We start from the raw sequence: 21,031 nt of genomic DNA, 5'->3' as shown, positions 1-21,031 counted from the left end.
ATCAGGCACACCAAACCTTGGGACCTGCACTGGAGAGATGAGGCCCTCAAAATGTCTGGCTTTGAAAATAAACAAGGCTTATGTCCAGGGGACCTAGAGGTCTACGGAAATCTGAGATACTCCTTTTGAGAGGTGTATATGCGGACTTGCTCATCCTAGGATGGGCACAAAGGCAGCAGTTTGAAAGGTGACTGGATAATATATGGAGATTCATTTGCTATTCATAACACATCTGCCAGAGGGGCAGGGACCAGGTGGGTTCTTTGGGGACAGGGGCACCGGTGAGTATCATTTTTGCACTCTCCCTCCACCTTGCTAGCTCAGGTGGGTGTGCATGGATACAACCTTGCTAAAGCTGCCCATATGCCCCATCCCAGTGTTCTTCTCCTCTATCTCTAAAGCTGTGGGCATGCCCTGCCCCCAGTGCTCTTCCCCAATATCACTAACGCCACAGACAGGCTGCACCTTCAGCACTCTCCCACAGCCTGTTAAAGAGTTCAAAGTAATGGTCATAAAGATGCTCACCAAACTCAGGAGAAGAATGAATGAACACAGTGAGAACTGCCACAAAGAAATAGAAAATATATGGAAGTACCAAACAGAAGTCATAGAGCTGAAGAATGCAATAACGGAACTGAAAAATATACTAGAGGGGTTTAACAGCCGACTAGATGAAGTGGATCAGCAACCTGGAAAACAGGGCCATGGAACTCACCAAAACAAAGCTGCAAAAAAGAAAAAAAAGAATTCTAAAAAGTGAAGACAGGGGCACCTGGGTGGCTCAGTTGATTTAAGCATCTGACTCTTGATTTCAGCTCAGGTCATGATCTCAGGGTCATGAGATCAAGCCCTGCACGGGGCTCGGTGATCAGCAGGAAGTCTACTTGAGATTCTCTCTCTCTCCCTCTCTCACTATCCCTCCCCCTACTTGTGCTCTCTCTCTAAATAAATAAATAAAATCTTAAAAATAAATAAAGAGTGAAGACAGCTTAAAGGCTCCATGGAACAACATCAAGCAGAATAACATTCATATTATAGGGGTCACAGAAGAAGAGAGAGAGAAAGGGGCCGAAAACTTATTTGAAAAAATTAAGGTTGAAAACTTCCCTAACCTGGGGAAGAAAACAGACATCCAGGTTCAGGAAGTATAGAGAATTCCAAATAAGATGGACCCAAAGACATCCACACCAAGAAACATAATTAAAATGTCAAAAGTGAAAGATAAAGAGAGAAGCTTAAAAGCAGCAAGAGAAAAACAACTTTTAAATACAATGTAATCTCCATAAGACTATCCGCTGATTTTTCAACAGAAACTTTTCAGGCCAGGAGGGAGTGACATGATATATTCAAAATGCTAAAAGGAAAAAACTTCCAACCAAGAATACTCTTATTCAGAATTGAAGGGATGATAAAGAGTTTCCCAGACAAGCAAAAACTAAAGGAGTTCATCACCACTAAACTGGCCTTACAAGAAATGTTAAAGGGACTTCTTTAACATGAAAAGAAAAGCTAACAACTAATAACAAGAAACATACAAAGTAAAAATCTCACAGGTAAAGATAAATATACAGTAAAAGCAGTGGATCAGCCACTTTATAAAACTAGTATGAAGGGCGCCTGGGTGGCTCAGTTGTTAAGCGTCTGCCGTCAGTTCAGGTCATGATCCCAGGGTCCTGGGATCGAGTCCCGTGTCAGGCTTCCTGCTCAGTGAGAAGCCTGCTTCTCCCTCTCCCACTCCCCCTGTTTGTGTTCCCTCTCTCGCTGTCTCTCTCTCTGTCAAATAAATAAATAAAATCTTAAAAAAAAAAAAAAAACTAGTATGAAGGTTAAAAGACAAAAGTAGAAAAATTAACTATAATTAAAGGGTACACAAGGGCGCCTGGGTGGCTCAGTCGGTTAAGCGGCTGCCTTCGGCTCAGGTCATGATCCTGGGGTCCTGGAATCGAGCCCCACGTCCGGCCTGCTCAGCGGAGAGCCTGCTTCTCCCTCTCCCTCTGCCTACTTGTGCTCTCTCTCTCTCTCTCTCAAATAAATAAATAAAATCTTAAAAAAAAAAAAAAAGGATACACAAAACAAAAAATGTAAAATATGGTATCAAAAACATAAAATATGGGAAGTAGGAATAAAAAATGTAGAGTTTAGAATGTGTTAAAATTTAAGCTGCAATCAAATTAAAACAGATTGCTTTATAGGCTGTTATAAGTGAACCCCATGGTAATCACAAAGCAAAGCCTATTGCAGATACGTAAAAGATAATGAAAAAGCAATCTCAACAACACTAAGGAAAGGCATCAAATCACAAAGGAAGAGAGAAAAAGAAGAAGAAAGAAACAAAAAGGATCTACAAAAACAGCCAGAAAACAATTAACAAAATGGCAATAATTAAATACATATCAATAATTACTTCAAATGTAACTGGACTAAATTCTCCTATCAAAAGACGAGTGACTGAATGGATTTTTTTAAAAAGAGAAGATTCAGCCATATGTTCCCTACAAGAGACTCACTTCAGATCTAAGAACACACACACTAAAAGGAAAGAGATGTAAAAAGATATTCCATACAAATGGAAACAGAAAGCTTGTGCAGCTATACTCTATCAGTCAAAACAGACTTTAAAACAAAAGAGTATCATAAAAGACAAAATAAAGGGCATTGCATAATGATAAAGGTATCAATCCAACAAAAGGATGTGACATTTGTAAATATTGATGCACCCAAAATAGGAGCACCTAAATATATAAAGCAAATATCAATAGACCTAAAGGGAGAAATTGACAGCAATACAACAATAGTAGGGGACTTTAATACCCACTTACATCAATGGATAGATCATCCAGACAGAAAAATCAGTAAGAAGACACTGGCCTTAAACAACACTTTAGACCAGATGGATAATAGATATATTTGACATGGATAGACCAGATGGATATAGAGATATATTAATTGACATATACAAAACATTCCATCCAAAAGCATCAGGATACACATTCTTCTCAAATATATATGGAACATTTTCCATATATATTTGGAATATATTGATAGATCACGTGTTAGGCCACAAAACATCACAATAAATTTAAGAAGACTGAAATCATATCAAGCCTCTTCTCTGACCACAATGGTATGAAACTAGAAATCAATTACAAGAAAAAAAGAGGAAAAACCATGAATATGTGCAGAATAAACAACATGTTATTGAACAACCAATGGGTCAATGAAGAAATCAAAGGGGAAATACAGGCCTACCTCAAGAAATAAAATCTCAAATAAATAATCCAACTTTACATGTAATGGAACTAGAAAAAGAAGAAAACAAAGCCCAAAGTTAGTAGAAAGAAGGAAATAATGAAGATCAGAGCAGAAATGAAAGAAATAGAAACAAAAAATTAGAAATGACCAATGAAACTAAGAGGTGGTTCTTTAAAAAGGTAAACAAAATTGACAAACCTTTAGCTAGCCTCACAGAGAAAAAAAGAGAAGACACAAATAAATCAGAAACAAAAGAAGTTACAATGAATACCACAGAAATACAAAGCATCGTAAGAGACTACCATGAATAATTATACACCAAAAAATTGTCGAACTGTTGACAACCTAAAAGAAATGGATAAATTCCTAGAAACATTCAATCTTTCAAGACTGAATCATGAAGAAATAGAAAATCTGAATAGACTAATGACCAGTAAGGAGATTGAATCAATACTCAAAAACCTCCCAACAAACAAAAGTCCAGGACCAGATGGCTTCACTGATGAATTCTACTAAATATTCAATAAAGATTTAATACCTATCCTTCTCAACTCTTCCAAAAAACTGAAGAGGTGGGAATGTTTCCAAACTCATTTTATGAGGCCAGCATTACTCTGATACCAAAACCTAACAAGAACACCTTAAGAAAACCACAGACCAATATCCCTGATGAACACAGATGCAAAACTGCTCAACAAAATATTAGCAAACCAAATTCAAGAATACCTTAAAAGAATCATACACCACAATCAAGTGGGATTTATTCCAGGGATGCAAGGATGATTCAGTATCCACAAATCAATCAACATGATACTCCACATTTAAAAAATGAAGGAGAAAAATTATATGATCTTAATAAATGCAGCAAAAACATTTGACAAAATTCAATATCCATTTATGAAAAAAACTCTCAACAATGTCAGTATAGATGGAATGTACCTCAACATAATAAAGGCCATATATGACAAACCCACAGCTAACCTCCTTATACTCAACAGTGAAAAGCTGGAAGTTTTTCTACTAAGATCAGAAACAAGACAGGATGCCCACTCTTGCCACTTTTATTCAACACAGTATTAAAAATGCTAGCCAGAGCAATTACACAAGAAAAAGAAATAAAGAGCATCCAAATTAAAAAGGAAGAAGTCAAACTGTCACTATTTGCAGATAACATGACCCTAAAGACTCCAGTGAAAAACTATTAGAATAAATGAATTCAGTAAAGTTGCAGGATACAAAATCAATATACAGAAATCTGTTGTATTTCTATACACTAATAATGAACTTTCAGAAAGAGATTTTTTTTTTAGATCCCATTTATAATTGCATCAAAAAGAATACCTAAAAATAAATTTAACCAAGGAGGTGAAAATTCTGTACACTGAAAACTATAAGGCCCTGAAGAAAGAAATGAAAAAGACACAAATAAATGGAAAAATACCCCATGCTCATGGATTAGAAGAATTAATATTATTAAAGTGTCCATACTACCCAAAGGATTCTATAGATTCAATGTTATCCCTATCAAAATTCCAATGGCATTTTTCACAGAACTAGAACATATAATTCTAAAATTTGTATGGAACCATAAAAGACCCCAAATGGCTAAGGCAAATCTGAGAAAGAACAAAGACAGAGGTATCATACTCTCTAATTTTAAACTATACTACAAAGCTATAATAATCAAAACAGTATGGTATTGGCAGAAAACAGACACACAGCTCAAAGGAACAGAATGGAGAGCCTCAAAGTAAAGCCACATATCTATGGTCAATTAACACATAAAAAAGGAGCGAAGAACATACAATGGGGAAAGGACAGTCTTTTCAATAAATGGTGCTGGGAAAACTGGACAGTCGCATGCCAAAGAATGAAACTAGGCCACCATCTTACAACATACATAAAAATTAACCGCAAATGGACTGAAGACTTGAATGTAAGATTTGAAACCATAAAACTCCTAGAAGAAAACATAGGCAATAAGCTCTTGACATTGGTCTTGGCATTAAATTGCTTTTATCTGACTCTAAAAGCAAAGGCAACAAAAACAAAAATAAATAAGTGGGACTATATCAAACTCAAACACTTGTACACAACAAAGGACACTATCAACAAAATGAAAAGACCTGTATTAAATAGTAGAAATTATTTCCAAATGATAGATCTGATAAGGGATTAATAGCCAAAATACATTTTTAAAAAAACCTCATATAATCAATAGTAAAAAAAAAAAAATCCAAATGAAAAATGGGCCAAGGATATAGACATTTTTCCAAAGAAGACATATTGGTAGCAACAGACACATGAAAAGATGGTCAATATCATTAATTATCAGGGAAATGCAAATCGAAACAACAATGAGATATCACTTCATACCTGTTAGAATGGCTGTTATCAAAAAGACAAGAAATAACAGGTGTTGTAAAGGATGTGGAGAAAAGGGAACCCTTGTACACCATTGGTAGGAATATAAATTGGTGCAGCCACTGTGGAAAACAATATGGAGGTTCCTCAAAAAACTAAAAACACAACTACCATATGATCCAGCAATTCTACTACTGGGCATTTACTCAAAGGAAACAAAAATACTAACTTGAAATATATATGTACCCCTATGTTCATTGCAGCATTATTTACAATAGCTAAGATATGGAAACAACCTAAATGTCCACTAATGGATGAATGGATAAAGAAGACATGGTTTATACAATGGAACACTATGCAGCCATAAAAAAGAATGAAATCTTGCCATTTGTGACAACTTGGATGGACCTTGAGTTATGCTTAGTTATTATGCTAAGTGAAGTAAGTCAGACAGAGAAAGGCAAATACCTATCACATGATTTCACTTATATGTGGAATTCAAAAAGCAAAGGAACAAAACAAAACAAAGCTTATAGATACGGAGAACAGATTGGTGGTTATCAAAAGGGAACAGGCTTGGGGGGTGGACGCAATGGGTGTAGGCAACCTATGATATGGTGATGGCAACTAGACTTATTGTGATGATCACTTTGTAGTGCATATAAACATCAAATTATGATGTACACCTGACACTAATATAATGTTTATACCAATTTTACCTCAATTTTAAAAAAAACAGTTGAAGTCTAAATAATATCTTGTTTGAACCCCTAAGGTACAACATCCATGTCTATTTATTCATCCATTCAGACATTTATTCAACAAGTATATACCTAAAAACATGTTTCCACAAGACATTAAACTAGGTGCCTTCATAAACTCAAGGTAAGATGAAGTTACCTAAGAGGCAGAAGGAAACGGGGCTGTATAGAGATAGAGTGTTGGTTGGAAGGCAGAGAAAGGAACAATTCATTCTAAGAAGTGATTACCTGAGGAAGCCCTTGAAGATAACACAGAGGAGGGAAGCACCCAGGCTGAGATAAAAGAGGTAAATCTAAAGGCTAAGTTGGGCGTGGAGAGCAGTCACATGGGGCTCCGTAATAGCAGATCTACTGGGTGACCATATTATTTATCATCCAAACCAGGATGCCTTTGAGAGTGAAAGGAGACACTATTAATAATTTTGTCAGGACAAAAGGTATAAACCTGGACTGTCCTGGGCAAATTAAGACATACGGGTGCTTGGCTCAATGAAACCCATGTTCAATACCCTCTGATCACTTAGCTGGGGCGACTGACGCATGCGCACTGTTGTACTGAGGCATCAGATTTAGAAAGGCACCAAAACAAATCATTTTTGAAAGCATCTTTATAATATGTCTGAGAAATCTCTCTGGGTACATTCTGCATATTTCAAAAGACAAAACTTCCAAAACGGGCATGGCAGATCTCCAATTCAAATGGAGCTAAGTGAGTTTGCTCATCTCAGGATAAACTCCAAGTAAGAGAAACTAAAAATCAGAAAAACAAACATACTAGGTAATGCTTATTGAGTGCTTCTCAGGCACCACACATGTGCTCTGAATATTTCATACACACACCATCTCATTTAATCTTTACCACAAACGCTATGAGGGAGGGGGTTTATTCTTTCCATTTTAGAGAGTATGTAACTAGACACTCAGACTTAAATATCTTCCCCAAGGCCACACAGAAAGGAAGAGGGGGAGCCAGAGTCTGATCCAAGCACCTAACTCCACACCCTCTATTTTCCTCACCACTATTCTGCCTCCTGAATAATCCAGACATGCAACATGTGGCCTGAGTGCAGCCCAAGATGCGGGAGCACAGCCCAGCTGAAAGTATTAGCTAGAACATGTTTTACCTAATTACCCCTGCTAGGTGACCCAGCACTGGTGGCCAGCAGTGCCTAGCCACCTGCCCTCCTCTACTACTTGGAACTAGGCAGGTGCCAAATGTCCTGCCAGCAGCCTGGACCATTCACATAATTGTCATGAAAGCTCAGTGTGATTAATTATATACTTTGAGCACTCTAAAGCTATGCAATTATTCTGACATAAGGGAAATAGGTACTACTGAAACTTTCCTGGTGGTTCTGACTTGTTTGAGTCATTACTAATACTCTTATGCCAAGCACAACCCTCTTGATCTACCACTATTACCAGTAGAAAAAAGCCATTCGGGCAGCTTGCAAACACACAGTGTCTGGTAAACTGGTAAAAATATTTGAATATCCCTTGCACTACAGAATACCATTAATATAAAATAAAAAGGTAGCTAAACTAATCTAGAGGTCTGGTAGATGATTAATGACAGCCAAAACTTAGTATTAATAAGAAATAGAGAGCAGAGCATCTATTCTTTTTTTTTTTTTTTTAAGTAGCTGGGCGTGAAGCCCAATCTGCAGGCTCACAACCCTGAGATCACGACCTGAGCTGAGATCAAGAGTTAGACACTTAGCCGACTGAGCCACCCAGGCCCCACTAAAGCACCTATTCTTGAACATGTATGTATAAAATAAAGTCTGGAGAGAAAATATGAATGTTCATACTTCATTTATGTCTGCATTTTAGGCTGTAAATAACATTGCCCTATTTTGTTGAATAATGAGGGATGGGTAACTAAAGTATTTAAAAAAGGAAAAAAGAAGAACAGTCTAGTTTAGCACCCCTTGCAGAGCACACAGAACTATAAAAGGAACTGAACAGATTCTGGGAGAGAGCATTCTAAGAAAATAACCTGAGTGACCAAGATCAGCAATTAGAAAAAATAAACAATTTCCTGTCGGTTGTCTATTTGGATTTGGTGAGAAAAAACAACAGAGATCAAACAACTGTTTTGAGGAGAGGCAGGAAAACAAGAAAGGGGGCAAGTAATTTGTAGAGTATGAAAATTAATACCCTTTGATTACTCCTGAAAACTGAACTCTGAATTGTGACAAAAGCTCTTTGAGTAGGCTGAGACAAGCAACCACGCCCTGGCCTTTCAATAGTTACCTTCTGTGGCCTAAAATGCATTAGGACAAAGTGAAGTGGAGAGTTGCTGATTGGGCATTAGAGTCTTCTGACCTAAAATATCCAGGCTGCCTATCTATCCAGACAAACTCACTTTGTGATACAGTTACTGTTTGTTCAGTATTTGTGATATGCCCACAAGTTTGCTGGGCATGCGGTTGTCGCCTCCTTCCCTTCCCCCATTTGAAAAAAAAAATCCAAAGCCAAATGCAGATATTATTTTAACATCCAATTCAAGAAATGGTTATTGAGTGCCTGTTATCCATGCAGAACTGATAAATACAGCCCAGCTTTTGCCTGCAAGGAGTCTAGTTTATTTAAACCATAGGCCAATATAATATAATACCCATGTGTACATTTTTACTCTTTTGTTTAAATATCATTTAATCGTGTTTAAATATGTAATAGATGTGAACGTCTGCTTCTTCCCACCTTGGGGTGCTCAGCACGGAGACATAGGGATATATGTTGATATAAAGGTAGTAAAAGTGCTTCCCCTACCCACCGTGATACTGTGATAGTAACAACAATTGTATTAAGAAAAATAAGGGCTGCTACCCTGGGCAAGATTCATTGTCCCACTGAAGCTGGAGGCTCTGGTCAAGCAGCCACGACAGGTACCTGCAGCTGCCTGGCTATGTTAGCTCTCGACTTCTTCTGCCAGCAGGAATAGAGTCTTTTGGTTCCCGCCAGTAAAGGGAAAAATTTAAATTTTTAAAGTTTAAAGGGAAAAATTAAATCCAGCGTTCCAAACCACCAATGCTATATTAATAAGACAGAAAATTTAAAACTGCAAGAGTAATCTGGGGGACAGTGGAGTGCCGCCATACCAAAATGGGGTACGAAAACCAGCTCTGGCCCCTTAGGCAAATGGTGCACCTCTCTGAACTCTTGTTTTCTTCAGCCTCCCTGGCTGTGGCAGGACCAAGTCACAGAATTATATAAAGCACTTTTCATGTGTTTTGCACAGTGTTTAATAAATAGCGCCTATTATAATTACTTTTCACTACCAAAATAATGCAATGGCTATAGTTCTTACTTATTAAAAAAGTACCAAGGATCAATGGTTGCCACAGTCTCGGCATGAGAAGAGGGGAAGACTACAGAGGGACTGGGAGAATTTTTTGAGGGTGATAAGACTGTTCTATATTTTGATTATGGTATTGGCTACATGAATGTGTATGTTTGTCGAATCTCATAGAACCGGACACCAACAAGAGCAAATTTTACTTTATGCAAATTATATCACCTTTTTAAAAGTACCGACCACAATATTGAGTGTGGTTTTAATTAAAATAGTTTTAATTAAAATAAACCATGTAAACTAATGGGCATTTTAACTTCATTCATTTCTAAAATTAAAAGGAAATCTAAGGCCTATAATGCTACTTCACATTTTCAGACCAAGTCTTTAAATTAAAGGCTTGAGCTACTTGTAAAAAATGGATGTCGCCTAAACAATTAAGCAAATTAACTGTTTCAAAAGAAAGCGTGGATTGTACCGAATGGTGTGATGAAATGAAGTATGGAAAGAGAAAATGAAAGTGATGTTTTCATTTACTAGATTACTTAAGATGACAAATATAATGGCTCCTTCCCTCAAAGGTAACGGGCCTTTGTGAATAATCTAAAAGGGGTAACATGATTTCCAATAAGCAAGGAAAAGTAGAGAAGGCTGGTGATGAATTCCATGATTTATTTATCTTCTCAATGTATTTATAAAAGATTCTATTGGGCTGCTCACTCTGAATTTTTCATCAACACTGTTACCATAACCAAGAACTCTTTTAGTACAGATCTGTGCATCTATTTTGGCAGAAAATGTAGTTTTACAACAATTTCTTACTCAACACCATATTTACAAAACAGATGGAGTTCCAAAGAAATCATTTCAAATGAGAAATATAATTCTGGTCAGCCCACAGTGTATTTCTGCATATGTCCTGCATCTCAGCAATAATCCCCTTTCTGTGCCCACTGCTCATCACATATGGGCTGTTATTTCTCCCTCTGACTTGGGGATCCCCACATAAGAGGAATGTCAAGATGGTAATGAAAATGGAAGCTAGGAAACAGGCATAGCTCACAAGCCTGACATTTCAACTAAAGCAACCCCATCAATACTGGCTAACAACTCCCCGCCATGCCCTCAAGCCCCCAATTATCACCTTGCTTATCCATCTACTCCCCCTCTATCTTTCCATCACCTGACTGAATTCATCCCTTATATTGGAAAAGAACATAAGGAAACCAGGGAAAGATGTCACTAGTGCTTTTTCACATGAGCTTCTGTTAATTTTTTTTTTTACTATTTTTTAACAAAAGTGAAATAATTTCTGCCATTCATGTGACAAAAATGTGCACTATTCATTGCTTTATGAAATTTGACATTAAAGATCTCTTTATTCTATCAGAATATTGTCTTCATACTGTTATGTCTGTAGAAAATACCACACTAAGTTTCTAAAATCCTGATCCTTCAAGGCACCAATTCAAGCGGAAATATACCAAGTTAATTACCTAAATATAGCATACCCCTTTCTATAACCCAGGCTTGATCGACTTTCTACTAATTTCCATGGTTTCAAAGGGTGTTTAAGAAAATACACATCAACACAAAGGAAAGAAAAAAAGAAGTAAATCAAGTCATCTTAGGAGGTATAAGAAAAGGAACAAGATATGAGACTAATAAATACCAAACCACCAATTTTAGAAATTAACAGAACTTAGAGAAAACATGTACTTCTTTCTCATGCCTCCATTCATTCAGGAGCAATCTATTGAGCCCCTACTATGTTCCTGGCAATGTGTATCCAGGGATACAACTCTGAACAAGAAACCACCTGCCTTCATTAGAAAAAAGAAAAATGACAAAGATATCTTTCAAAGTTTCAAAATTCAAAAACCAGTGATTGCTGAATAATTGATTTCCCCATGTGCTTCTAGAATCTTCAATGAAGAAATCTACCAACAAGGTCTCAATTCCACATATCAGAAATATTGGCAAATCATCCTTCTTCCCATTCTGAATATAAAATTAAAACAGCTGTTTTAATTAAATAAGTTACACTGTGGATCCCACTATGGACACCAATAAAGCTCGATTTAAAAAAAAAAGTGCAAAAACAGGCCCTCCATAAAAACTGGGGAATAAAATTAAAATTAGGTAGGCTGGTATCTTCTCTGGAATTTTCACCTCAAATTCATTAACACCACAATGTGATACCACTACAAGTATCTGGTAGCCAATAAAAACAGACATGACACATAACTCTGTTAACAGGATTGATTATCATGCATAGCTGAAAGCAACTTCCATGGAAACATAAGCTACAGAGTACAAGAAAATATAAGTCACCCTTTAAAAGCCAGGTATGCAGCGAAAATAGGTTACTTTCCTTAAACTCTCAACGCCTACTGAAGGTAGTTAATACACTTGATCTTTAAGCCCTTCACTTGTGCCCTTGCCCAGACATAAACTGTACAAACAGATGACAAAGCGAAAAGCAGTTTCACAACTGCCTGTTACAGAGAGTAGGAAGGTGGTATATTTCACTAGATTACTGCAGAAGCTGATAACACCATGAGACACTACAGAGTACTTAGAAGATTTCTGAAGGTCCGATTAAACTTCAAATACCACCAGTGTCAATTCTCTTTACTGTGGCCTGTTTTGCCCTTTCTCCCACGGGTTATCAGCCACAGGAAGGGTGGGTGCAGTCCTGTTAATGTGCTTTGCTGCTCACTGTCCTGGTAACCCCTTGATTTTCAGAAAGCAATGTTTTCATATTTGTTCTGAACTTAAGCAGAATGAGCTACTCTTGCCTAAGGCTCTGCTCTTCTTAGCTCATCAACTATTTTTGTTTTCACTCCATGTCACGAGAAGTATTTTTACATTGCAGACCAAAACGCAGTATTAGAATGAAACCACCACAAACTCAGAGGAGTTCCTAATATTACTTCTTGAGTTTAAAATGCACAAAACAATTGCTGACTTTCTTCTGCTAAGTAACACTATGCAAAAGATAGCAAAACCAAGCAAACTGCTCAAAAGAACTTCCACAGAACTGGGGGCCTGCCTACTGCAGCAAGGAAAAGATTAAATTGTGCAGAACTGTAATGTCTCAGTGCTTTTGAGCCTAAGAAAGCGGAAATCTTCATTTATGTTCAAAAACATACTCCATTCCCCCGTGTGACTGAGTGACCAGAGATTTTGCACCCTCTAAGTATAACCATTTGCTAGAGGCAACTAGATACAGATCAGAAGAAACCTATTAAATAAGCTCTGTTCACCACATGTTTTCACAAAACCAGTGTCTTTAACATACAATAGACACCTTACAGGGAGTCTGTTACCAGCCAAGCCTACCCCAGAAGAGCATGTCCTGCCCAACCAGGTACAGGCCATAATTCCAGGCCAGTCCTGGGAAAGATGACAGCCCCAAGTTCAACTGGGAATGTCTGAGCACAGCTTCCCCCTGCACATTAGGGATCACCTCTCATTCTTTCCAAATGCCATTTGCATCCAATGCCTGCTCCAGCACCCCAAGCACCCGTGCACCAGTGGCTCCCGTTAGCAGGGGACTCCTCTTACAACCCCCTCCTTCCTCCACCACTCCCCTCTTGGGAACTGACCCCAGGGGCGGCTGGGGGTGGGCGGTGAGCGCCCTTCTCCCACCTACCTTGATGATGCTGCTCCGGCGGGGCAGGCCGCCGGGTTTGCTTTCCCGGGGGAAGGGGCAGGCGGCCGGGCTGGGGGTCGGGGCGATCGCAGCGCCGTGGAGTCCCCCGGCGGGGCTGGCTCGGGCTTCGTCCCCGGACACGCCGAGGCTGCAGTCTCCGTTGGAAACCCCGCCGCTGTCATAGCGCGCCCGCCCGTGGCCGAGGCGACCTCCCCCGCCGCCGCTGCCGCCGCCGCCGCCGCCTTCCCCAGCTCCAGCTTTCAGGGCGCCCTTGGAGCCGAGGGCCGGGCCCGGGGAGGTGGGCAGGGCCCCGCCGGCGGCGCCCCCCCGGCCGCACTCCGCCATGGGCGCCCCACGACCCGCCAGCACAAAGCCGCGTCCCCGCGTCCCCGCGTCCCCGCCGCCGCCTCGGGCCGCCGCGCGCGGCCCCTCCTCCTCTCCTCCTCCCGCCGCCGCCTCCTCGGCCGCTTCTTCCGCTTTTTTTTTTTTTTTTTTTTAATTTAGATGTGATGTTTGTTTCGAGCTCGCGTCGCACACGGTTCAAGTCGTGGCGGCAGAATTATCGGAAGATTCCTGCAGGGGAGAGAAGAGAGAGACACAAGTCAGCTCCGGCGGCGGCGGCGGCGGGGCCCGGGCTCCCAGTACCTGGGGAAGGAAAACACGCCCCGGCACACGCGCCGCCGCGGGCGCCAAAAATAACCCGCGCGGGCCGGGCGCCCACCAGGCCACGGGGCACCCACCCCGAGGTAACGCGGCGGCCGCCTCAGGGCCTCGGGGCGCTCTCCCGGGAGACGCAGAGCACCCCCCCACCCCGGGAATCCGAGCGCCCATCACGCGGGAACCCGGCGCCCAGCCCCGGGCCGGGGTGCCCACCTCGGGCTCAGGGCGAAGGGAAGCGGCGGGCGCCTGCGGCTCTGCGGCCTCGCGGAGGCGCCTCCCGAGGGTCTTGCGGCCTCAGGCGGGCGGGAGGTGAAGCCGGGTCTCCCTGGACCCCAACTCCCCAGAGGCCGTCGCGTGCCGAGCCCCGCCGCGCCCCCCCAGAATCCCCGCTGAGGCCTGCGGCACCGAGAGGAAGCGCACAGCGGGCAGGGGCCGCTGGGCTGTGAGAGTGGCGGCGCGGCCCGGGGCAGCGCCTGAAGGGGGCAGCCCAGAACCCCCGCCCCTCGCCCGCGGCTGTCTCCTCCGAGCTCGGTGCTGCCCACTGTAGGCCGCGGGGACCCTCCCCGGCCGCCCCCGACCCACCGCGAGCCGCCCGGGCTCCCACCCGAGGTCGCCGCCGTCGTGGCTGCTCCCGCCGAGGCCGGGTCACGGGGCCGCGGGAACCTCGCTGCCAGCGAGCGGACGACAACCGGCGGCCGCCGCGGGTCCTGGCTACCCGGGTTCCCCTAAAGCTGCAGCAACTGCCAATCACCCGCCCGGCGCCCGAGGGGCAACGACCGCGCAGGCCGCGGGGCCGGGAGCGTCTGGGGCTCGGGGGGCTCGGCCTCTGCGCCTTCCTGCTGCTCCCGGCCCGTGCGCGGGACTCGTTCGCCTCCCACCCAGCTCGGGAAAAGGCCCTCCGGACGTTCCCCTCTGGGCTTCCCCAGTGGGCCAGATCTATTTCACATACAGAAACCAATTCCGTTCCCCGGGCTCCTGAACTGTGAATTGATTCAACTGGTTGCAAGGATGCTGGAACGCGGGCGGGGCCGGGGGGTGGGGGGGCGAGAGGTGAAGAGTAGAGGACCTCAGCAGAGCCTGTTCTGTGCCCTCCGAGTCGCCCTACAGGGATTTATCTCCGTCGTGCCTCCCTCCCAGTGTCCTTCCTGATCCCGCCGCCAGGGACGCGGGCTCATGTAGCCCGCTGCCGGTCCCCGCCTTAGGTCAGGCTCATCTTCTGGGGCAGGATCCTACTAGGATCACAGCAGCCAGTCCCTCTTCTCTCTGGTCCTTTCCCCTTCTTCTCCTCCCCTAATGCTTCAGGTAGAGTGACCTGCCTAAAAATCAAGCCTGATCTTGCCGCTCCCCAGCACAAATATCTCCCCAGGATCTCCATCCCCTGAGCCAGACGGGCTCCAACTCCGCTGGGTGGTACCCGAGGCCCCACCCAGCCTGGCCCCTCCCACCTCCCCATCCCAGGTTCCCCAGCCTCCAGCCTCCAGCGCTTCTCCAGGACCCCAGTTCTAGTCCAGCTCGTGTGTTTCCTTTTCCGAGAGTGCACCTCCCAAGGGCACAAAGGATAGTCCACTGGGGGGTGAACTTAAAGACTTTGCTTTCATTAGCATGACGTTGTAGCAAACTGCCAAGTAGCCTCTGAGGAAATGGGATTTACATACATATACATACCCACCCTCGCCTCTGAAGCAACTTCAAATACCTTCATGTTATTCTTGGGGGCGTTTTAATTCTTCTGATCTTCTGGATTCATGTGTTTGTAACCCATCAGAAAAGCTTTTATTCATCTCTAGCCAATCTGGGCCTACACACTAACAAATATTTTCACATCGATGGACCACAATGTTTTAATATTTTATTCAATCCCATCCTTTTTTTTTTCTAGTTTTGGTTCAAAAAAATTTTTTTCTGTCATGATAGTTTTGCAAGAAAATATTATTCAAATAATTCAAATCAGGTTCTTAATCTACTTTATATCAAATATCGTCAGAGTAGCCAGTGAACGAATATGCTGAGGGGGAGGAAAGGAAAAATCCTGGGCCTTTATTCTTCACATTCTCTAATTTTGATATTTTGAGTTAATTGCCTGAAGGTCTCTCTGCCCTTTCCTGCATTTACCAATCACTAGTAACATGCTATGAGACTCCTATATCTTGCAACTTGTACCATGAGTTTCCCCCAGTGAGTGGGGGGACAAGTACAGATTTAAACCTCCAGGATGTTTTTTATAAAACCACCATCTAATTCACCTAATGCTCTCCAAAATGAGCACCTATCCATCTCACTCTGGACTCCCAGCAGGTCAAACCAGGGAGATTTCGTTGAAATAGACTTGGCATTTAAATTAAAACGTTTCCCAAAGCATCTTGGCAGACCTGTAACTAGAGATGCCAGAAGCCCAAGGCCTGTGCCAGGTTCCTTTTTATCCCCCTAAGTGCTTGTCTCCCACAAGCTGCTGGTCACACGCCTGCTGATGTTATAGCTGTACTTCTTCATCACACGAACAGCCAGACTGTAGGTACCATTTCTTCTATATGGTGATGGGAAGCAGCATGTTCCTCTGACATGTGCGCTTCTCAGCTCCCAACAGGCTTTTTGATAGCTAAACTCAGATTTTTTTCATCACAAACAGCATAGTAAGCAATTTTCTCCTCCTTCCTGCTTGTCTCTCTGCAGTTACTAAGTGATTGCTTTCCATTTCTCCTATTCCATGAGCAGTGTTATTGAAGAAATTGTAAATATTTTGCCAAAATCTTGCGGAAGTGTTTTCATGGCATTGTAAAATTCATAGAAGTTAGAGTTAGAAATAAGAGCCAAAATATCATAGTCATTCCTCAGCAAATCCTAATGATTCCTTCAGACAAATATTCAGAGCGGGGCAATAAGAGATAGGCAAGACCCGAATAAAATGCTCATTCTGGATAACTCCCTGGTGCTCATGCCAATTTATTATATCAATATACACATGGTTAGATGTTCATGAGTAATTTTTCCGTAAGGTTTAAAGCCAATAAATACCTTTAAACTCTCATTATCCTCTTATGCAATACATTACTTTACAAAGCAATACATAGCTTTATTTAAGTTTTCTTCATATTTCAGTCCATCTCAGCTTTTAATCGTCATTGTCACCCTTACCAATCTATCTTCTATTTGTTTGTCTCTTTAATTTGATGCCTAGAACATAAGCTATTCAGGCTCCCTGGTCCATAATAACCTTCCTTCAGCCTCCCAAAATAACACTGACGCTGTTTACTGACTTCTTGTCGTCATTTATACCCTTGTAGGTTATGAATTCATATCTAGTTTCCAGTTCGCAGGCTCTAACATTACAACTCTCTAAATTTTTCTGACTCACTGGGCACTTGGCCTTCAGATTATTTTTTCCCCTCAATGTATTATAACAATTTTCATTTCCCAAATCTCAGTCTCATTTATTTCTGTATTACTCCAAAGACGCAGTTCAACCTCTGAGCCTTCATATTCAACTGCTCCCCATATGCTTAATACGAGAGCTTAAGTAGAGCAGAAAGTAGAAGAGCAAAATGCCTTAAGGAAATACCAGATTATATCAATGTACTGGTCAACACTGGCTACCCATTTGCCTCCTGAGTTAATCCAAGATGTTGATTTTAATCTAGTATGCTCCTAAGGCTTGGATTATGTTTATTTTATCATGATCCTTAACGAGAGATATGTAGCGACTGCTTTTCTTCCTGAGCACCAAAGAGGCAAGTTAGACCTGCCAAAGCTTTCATTTTCATACTCTTCCTCTCCTCTGACACTAAAGATCCTTCACCCATTTTCCTTAGCTCCACCTTCTACAAGTATATATGGCCGCCAAGAAGCCGGGCACTCAGGGAATTACATCGACACTTTCCAGCCACTGAGGAACCACTGAGGAACAATTCATTAAATTGTCCTCAGTGGCTATTGAGCTGGGTAGCACTTTGAGGGAATCTATTAATTACTGAGGATTTGATAAGATTATCCCATCAACAAAAGTAACAATATTATTTGCTCTAAAATTACCATTGCTGGGGATGCCTGGGTGGCTCAGATGGTTAAGCGTCTGCCTTCAGCTCAGGTCATGATCCCAGGGTCCTGGGATCGAGCCCCACATCGGGCTCCCTGGTGGGGAGCCTGCTTCTCCCTCTCCCTCTACTGCTCCCTCCTGCTTGTGCTCTCTCACTCTCTCTGTCAAATAAATAAATAAAATCTTTAAAATAAAATAAAATAAAAATTACCATTGCTTTTCATGCTACTTTTGTAAGCTTGCATGTATTTGAATGTATTTCTATTCTTATTTTATTACAGGAATCACCACAAACTCAAATGCCCATAAGGAGCCAGGTGGATAATGTAATGAGTAAAGCTGGAAGAATTTGTTTCATAATAGCATCACAACTTTTAGTTTTTCATCAGTGACATGTTTGCGTATCAAGAACAGAGAAATACTCTTCCTGATTCATCTTTGTTTTTCTAGTTTTAAAAGAGCCTTGGATATAAGAAATATTTCTCTTTCCTCCTAACTCTAAGAAAGATAGTGTGAACTTAATGATAAATAGCAACTGACACTCAGCCAGGTGTGGGACAGCAATATGGAGTGATAGGGACTCAGATAACCTGGTAAGCAATCTTACTGTTGCCATAAGGTTGTCCTGGCCCAATGCTGCCAGGATCATCTTATTTTTCCAGAGAAGCCAAAAATCTGGAATATAAAATTAGCTATTGTGTTAGTTCATTCTCTTAAGAGAAGGACACCCATGAAGTGAGGTCTCCCTGTATTGTTCTTTATAAGTCTACAGAGAAGTCTATTTTTTTCCTATCCTACCTCCTAACTGTATGATGAGCAAAATGTAGCCAATGCTTTCCACATTTTGCCTATTTGGGGGTCTTGTCAAAATGATTTTCAAGGATAGCTTTATTTTAATGAGTTTAAGAAATCTAAGAAACCATATCATTTTCAGCATCCCAATGTGTGATATATGCCTCCCAACTTACTTCCCTTCATCTACCCATGCCCACCTCCCAATCCCAGAACTATTTCATCTCTGAACTCTGAAACTCAGAAACCCATTGTCTAGCCAAAAACTGCCCTTCTATCAGTCCCTTTCCTTTACTTCCCCACCTGCTAGCCTTAGCAAAACATGGGCTTCCTCCATCCACGCCCTCCCACTCTCTCGGTCCATCAGCGCTCTTTTCTATGTTTTCCTTCCCTTCCCTGGGCCTCAGGACCAAGACATTCAACTACATTCCCATCAGCATCCTAGGCCCTTCACATCACTGTCCTATTGTGCCCATCTTGTCAATCTACAGTTTTGTATACATCCAACCATACATGCCCTCAGGCTGCCACTCTGCTAGAGAGAAAAAAAAAAAAATCCTATAACCATGCTGACGGGATGAGTGTATGATTTATGTGTTCAGTGGGGCCTTTGGTGCTCTGAGGCAATATTTTACTCTTTCCTAATTGGCTGTAAGTTTCCATTCTCCAAACTCTCCCAGCTGGCCCACTGACCCCCATGCCATCTCAGCAATAGTCCTAGAAATTTTATTTCACACACACAATAAAATACATCAGAAAATAATTTGCTTTAACTTCCCCTCCATGCTATTTATCCTTACCTCACCCATTACCGCTGCATCTTAAGCTAACCCCAAATCAGAAACCATGTATGACTGTCTTTTTGATCATTGGACTCTTCTGTTCTGATGTGTCTTTTTCTTTTGGGACCAAAGGATTTCATAACCCTTCTTTGGGTGAAGGGGAAGTGGGGTCTTCAATCTCAATGTCAATCAAACAAGGACAAAAATCAAGGGTTTTAAAGGCAGCCTTAGATCAAAGAGAGAAGAAATTTCCTCCTCCTGGGCCACCTTCTCCTCATGGGCCTGGTGTGTCAAGTCTTCATGGGAGCTCCAGGGAAGTAAGGAGGAGAATAAGGCCTCCAAGAGCCAGGAGGAGAAGTCTACTTTCATCAGAAACCCCACAAGGCTAGGCCTGTGGACTCTAAGGAGAGGACATTGTGTGACCAGTTTCAAGTTGCTCTTTGTGGTATAATTCCCCCATGCTGTAAGTAGGGAGAGGTTAGGTATTAAAGCTCCTCTCCACTGTACTATATTACTACCTTCCTTCTCTATGAATATATTCTAGATATACTTTCCTAGTACTTTTTCAGTTACCAGCCTATTGTCACTGGTTTCCTTCCTCTTCTACTGCAACTGTCCTCCCAGAGGTCATGGTTGTTGACATCTTAATTAACAAACCCAATGGCTACTTTTTAATCTTTATCTTTTTTTGACCTTTGTGGAACATCTGATATTGCTAACTCTCCTTATGTCATTGAAACTCTCTCTTTCCCTGCTGAGATTTTTGCCCTGGTTGTGCCACAGGAATCTCAAACTCAACATGCCTTAGGCTTAATTCACTGAGTCTTTACTCCAAACCTCTATTCTCCTGTACTCCATATTTCTTTTTGTGGTACTCTACCCAAACAGTAGCCTTATGAAGAACTCAGCATCAGCCTCAAATCCCAGCTCCCCTTGTTCCGGTTAACTATTAAGGCACAGTTAACCATGTAAATCAACCTAGAAATATCTCTAGGTTGTCCCATTCCCACCAGAGTGACCTAGTTTACTGTCTCACTACACATGGCTTGGACTATTGCAGGAGCCTCCTAATCCTGGCTGACTCTAGTCCCCCCCACACACACCCACCCCACCCCAGCATCAATCTATTTCTCAAACCACCATCAAAATTGCCCTGAGGGGATCCCTTGTCAGCCTAAAAGTCTCCAACAGTTCCACTTCAAGACAAACATCATTCTCCTTAGGCAACACACATGGCCCATCATAACCTGGTCCCCAGATTCCTCTCTAGCATCATCGTCTACATTCTCATCCTCTATATGTTTGCTAGGTTGAGAATTCCTATCTCCCTCTCTCCACTGGGAGACCTTAAAGGCATCCTTTAAGAAAGCACAAATGTTTCTTCCATTGATAAGATGTTCCTGACTCCAGAAGACATAATAAGTTACTCCTCTA

At 42.0% G+C, this 21,031-nt stretch overlaps 1 protein-coding gene across 4 annotated transcripts in view; it reads right to left on the bottom strand.

Moving 5' to 3' along the window:
- PLCL2 (phospholipase C like 2) overlaps positions 1-14,971 on the bottom strand; it is a 186,014-nt gene extending 171,043 nt beyond the window's left edge. For 2 of the 4 annotated variants that reach the window (XM_078072087.1, XM_036078069.2), the window contains exons 1-2: positions 14,598-14,971; positions 13,334-13,906 (exon numbers count right to left, since the gene is read on the bottom strand). In XM_078072087.1, coding sequence (XP_077928213.1) covers positions 13,334-13,678 — 345 coding nt within the window. In that variant the 5' untranslated portion in view covers positions 13,679-13,906; positions 14,598-14,971. Of the gene's footprint in view, positions 1-13,333; positions 13,907-14,206; positions 14,365-14,597 lie in introns of those variants that run through there. The other 2 variants (XM_036078068.2, XM_078072085.1) reach the window with 2 other exon arrangements.
- Between the last annotated feature and the right edge of the window lie 6,060 nt (positions 14,972-21,031).

This window comes from Halichoerus grypus, chromosome 1 (assembly GCF_964656455.1).
Source record: "Halichoerus grypus chromosome 1, mHalGry1.hap1.1, whole genome shotgun sequence".
In the NCBI taxonomy this organism is placed as follows: Eukaryota; Metazoa; Chordata; class Mammalia; order Carnivora; family Phocidae; genus Halichoerus; species Halichoerus grypus.
Note: the sequence above shows the minus strand (reverse complement) of the source record. Positions and strands in the feature narration are given on the sequence as shown.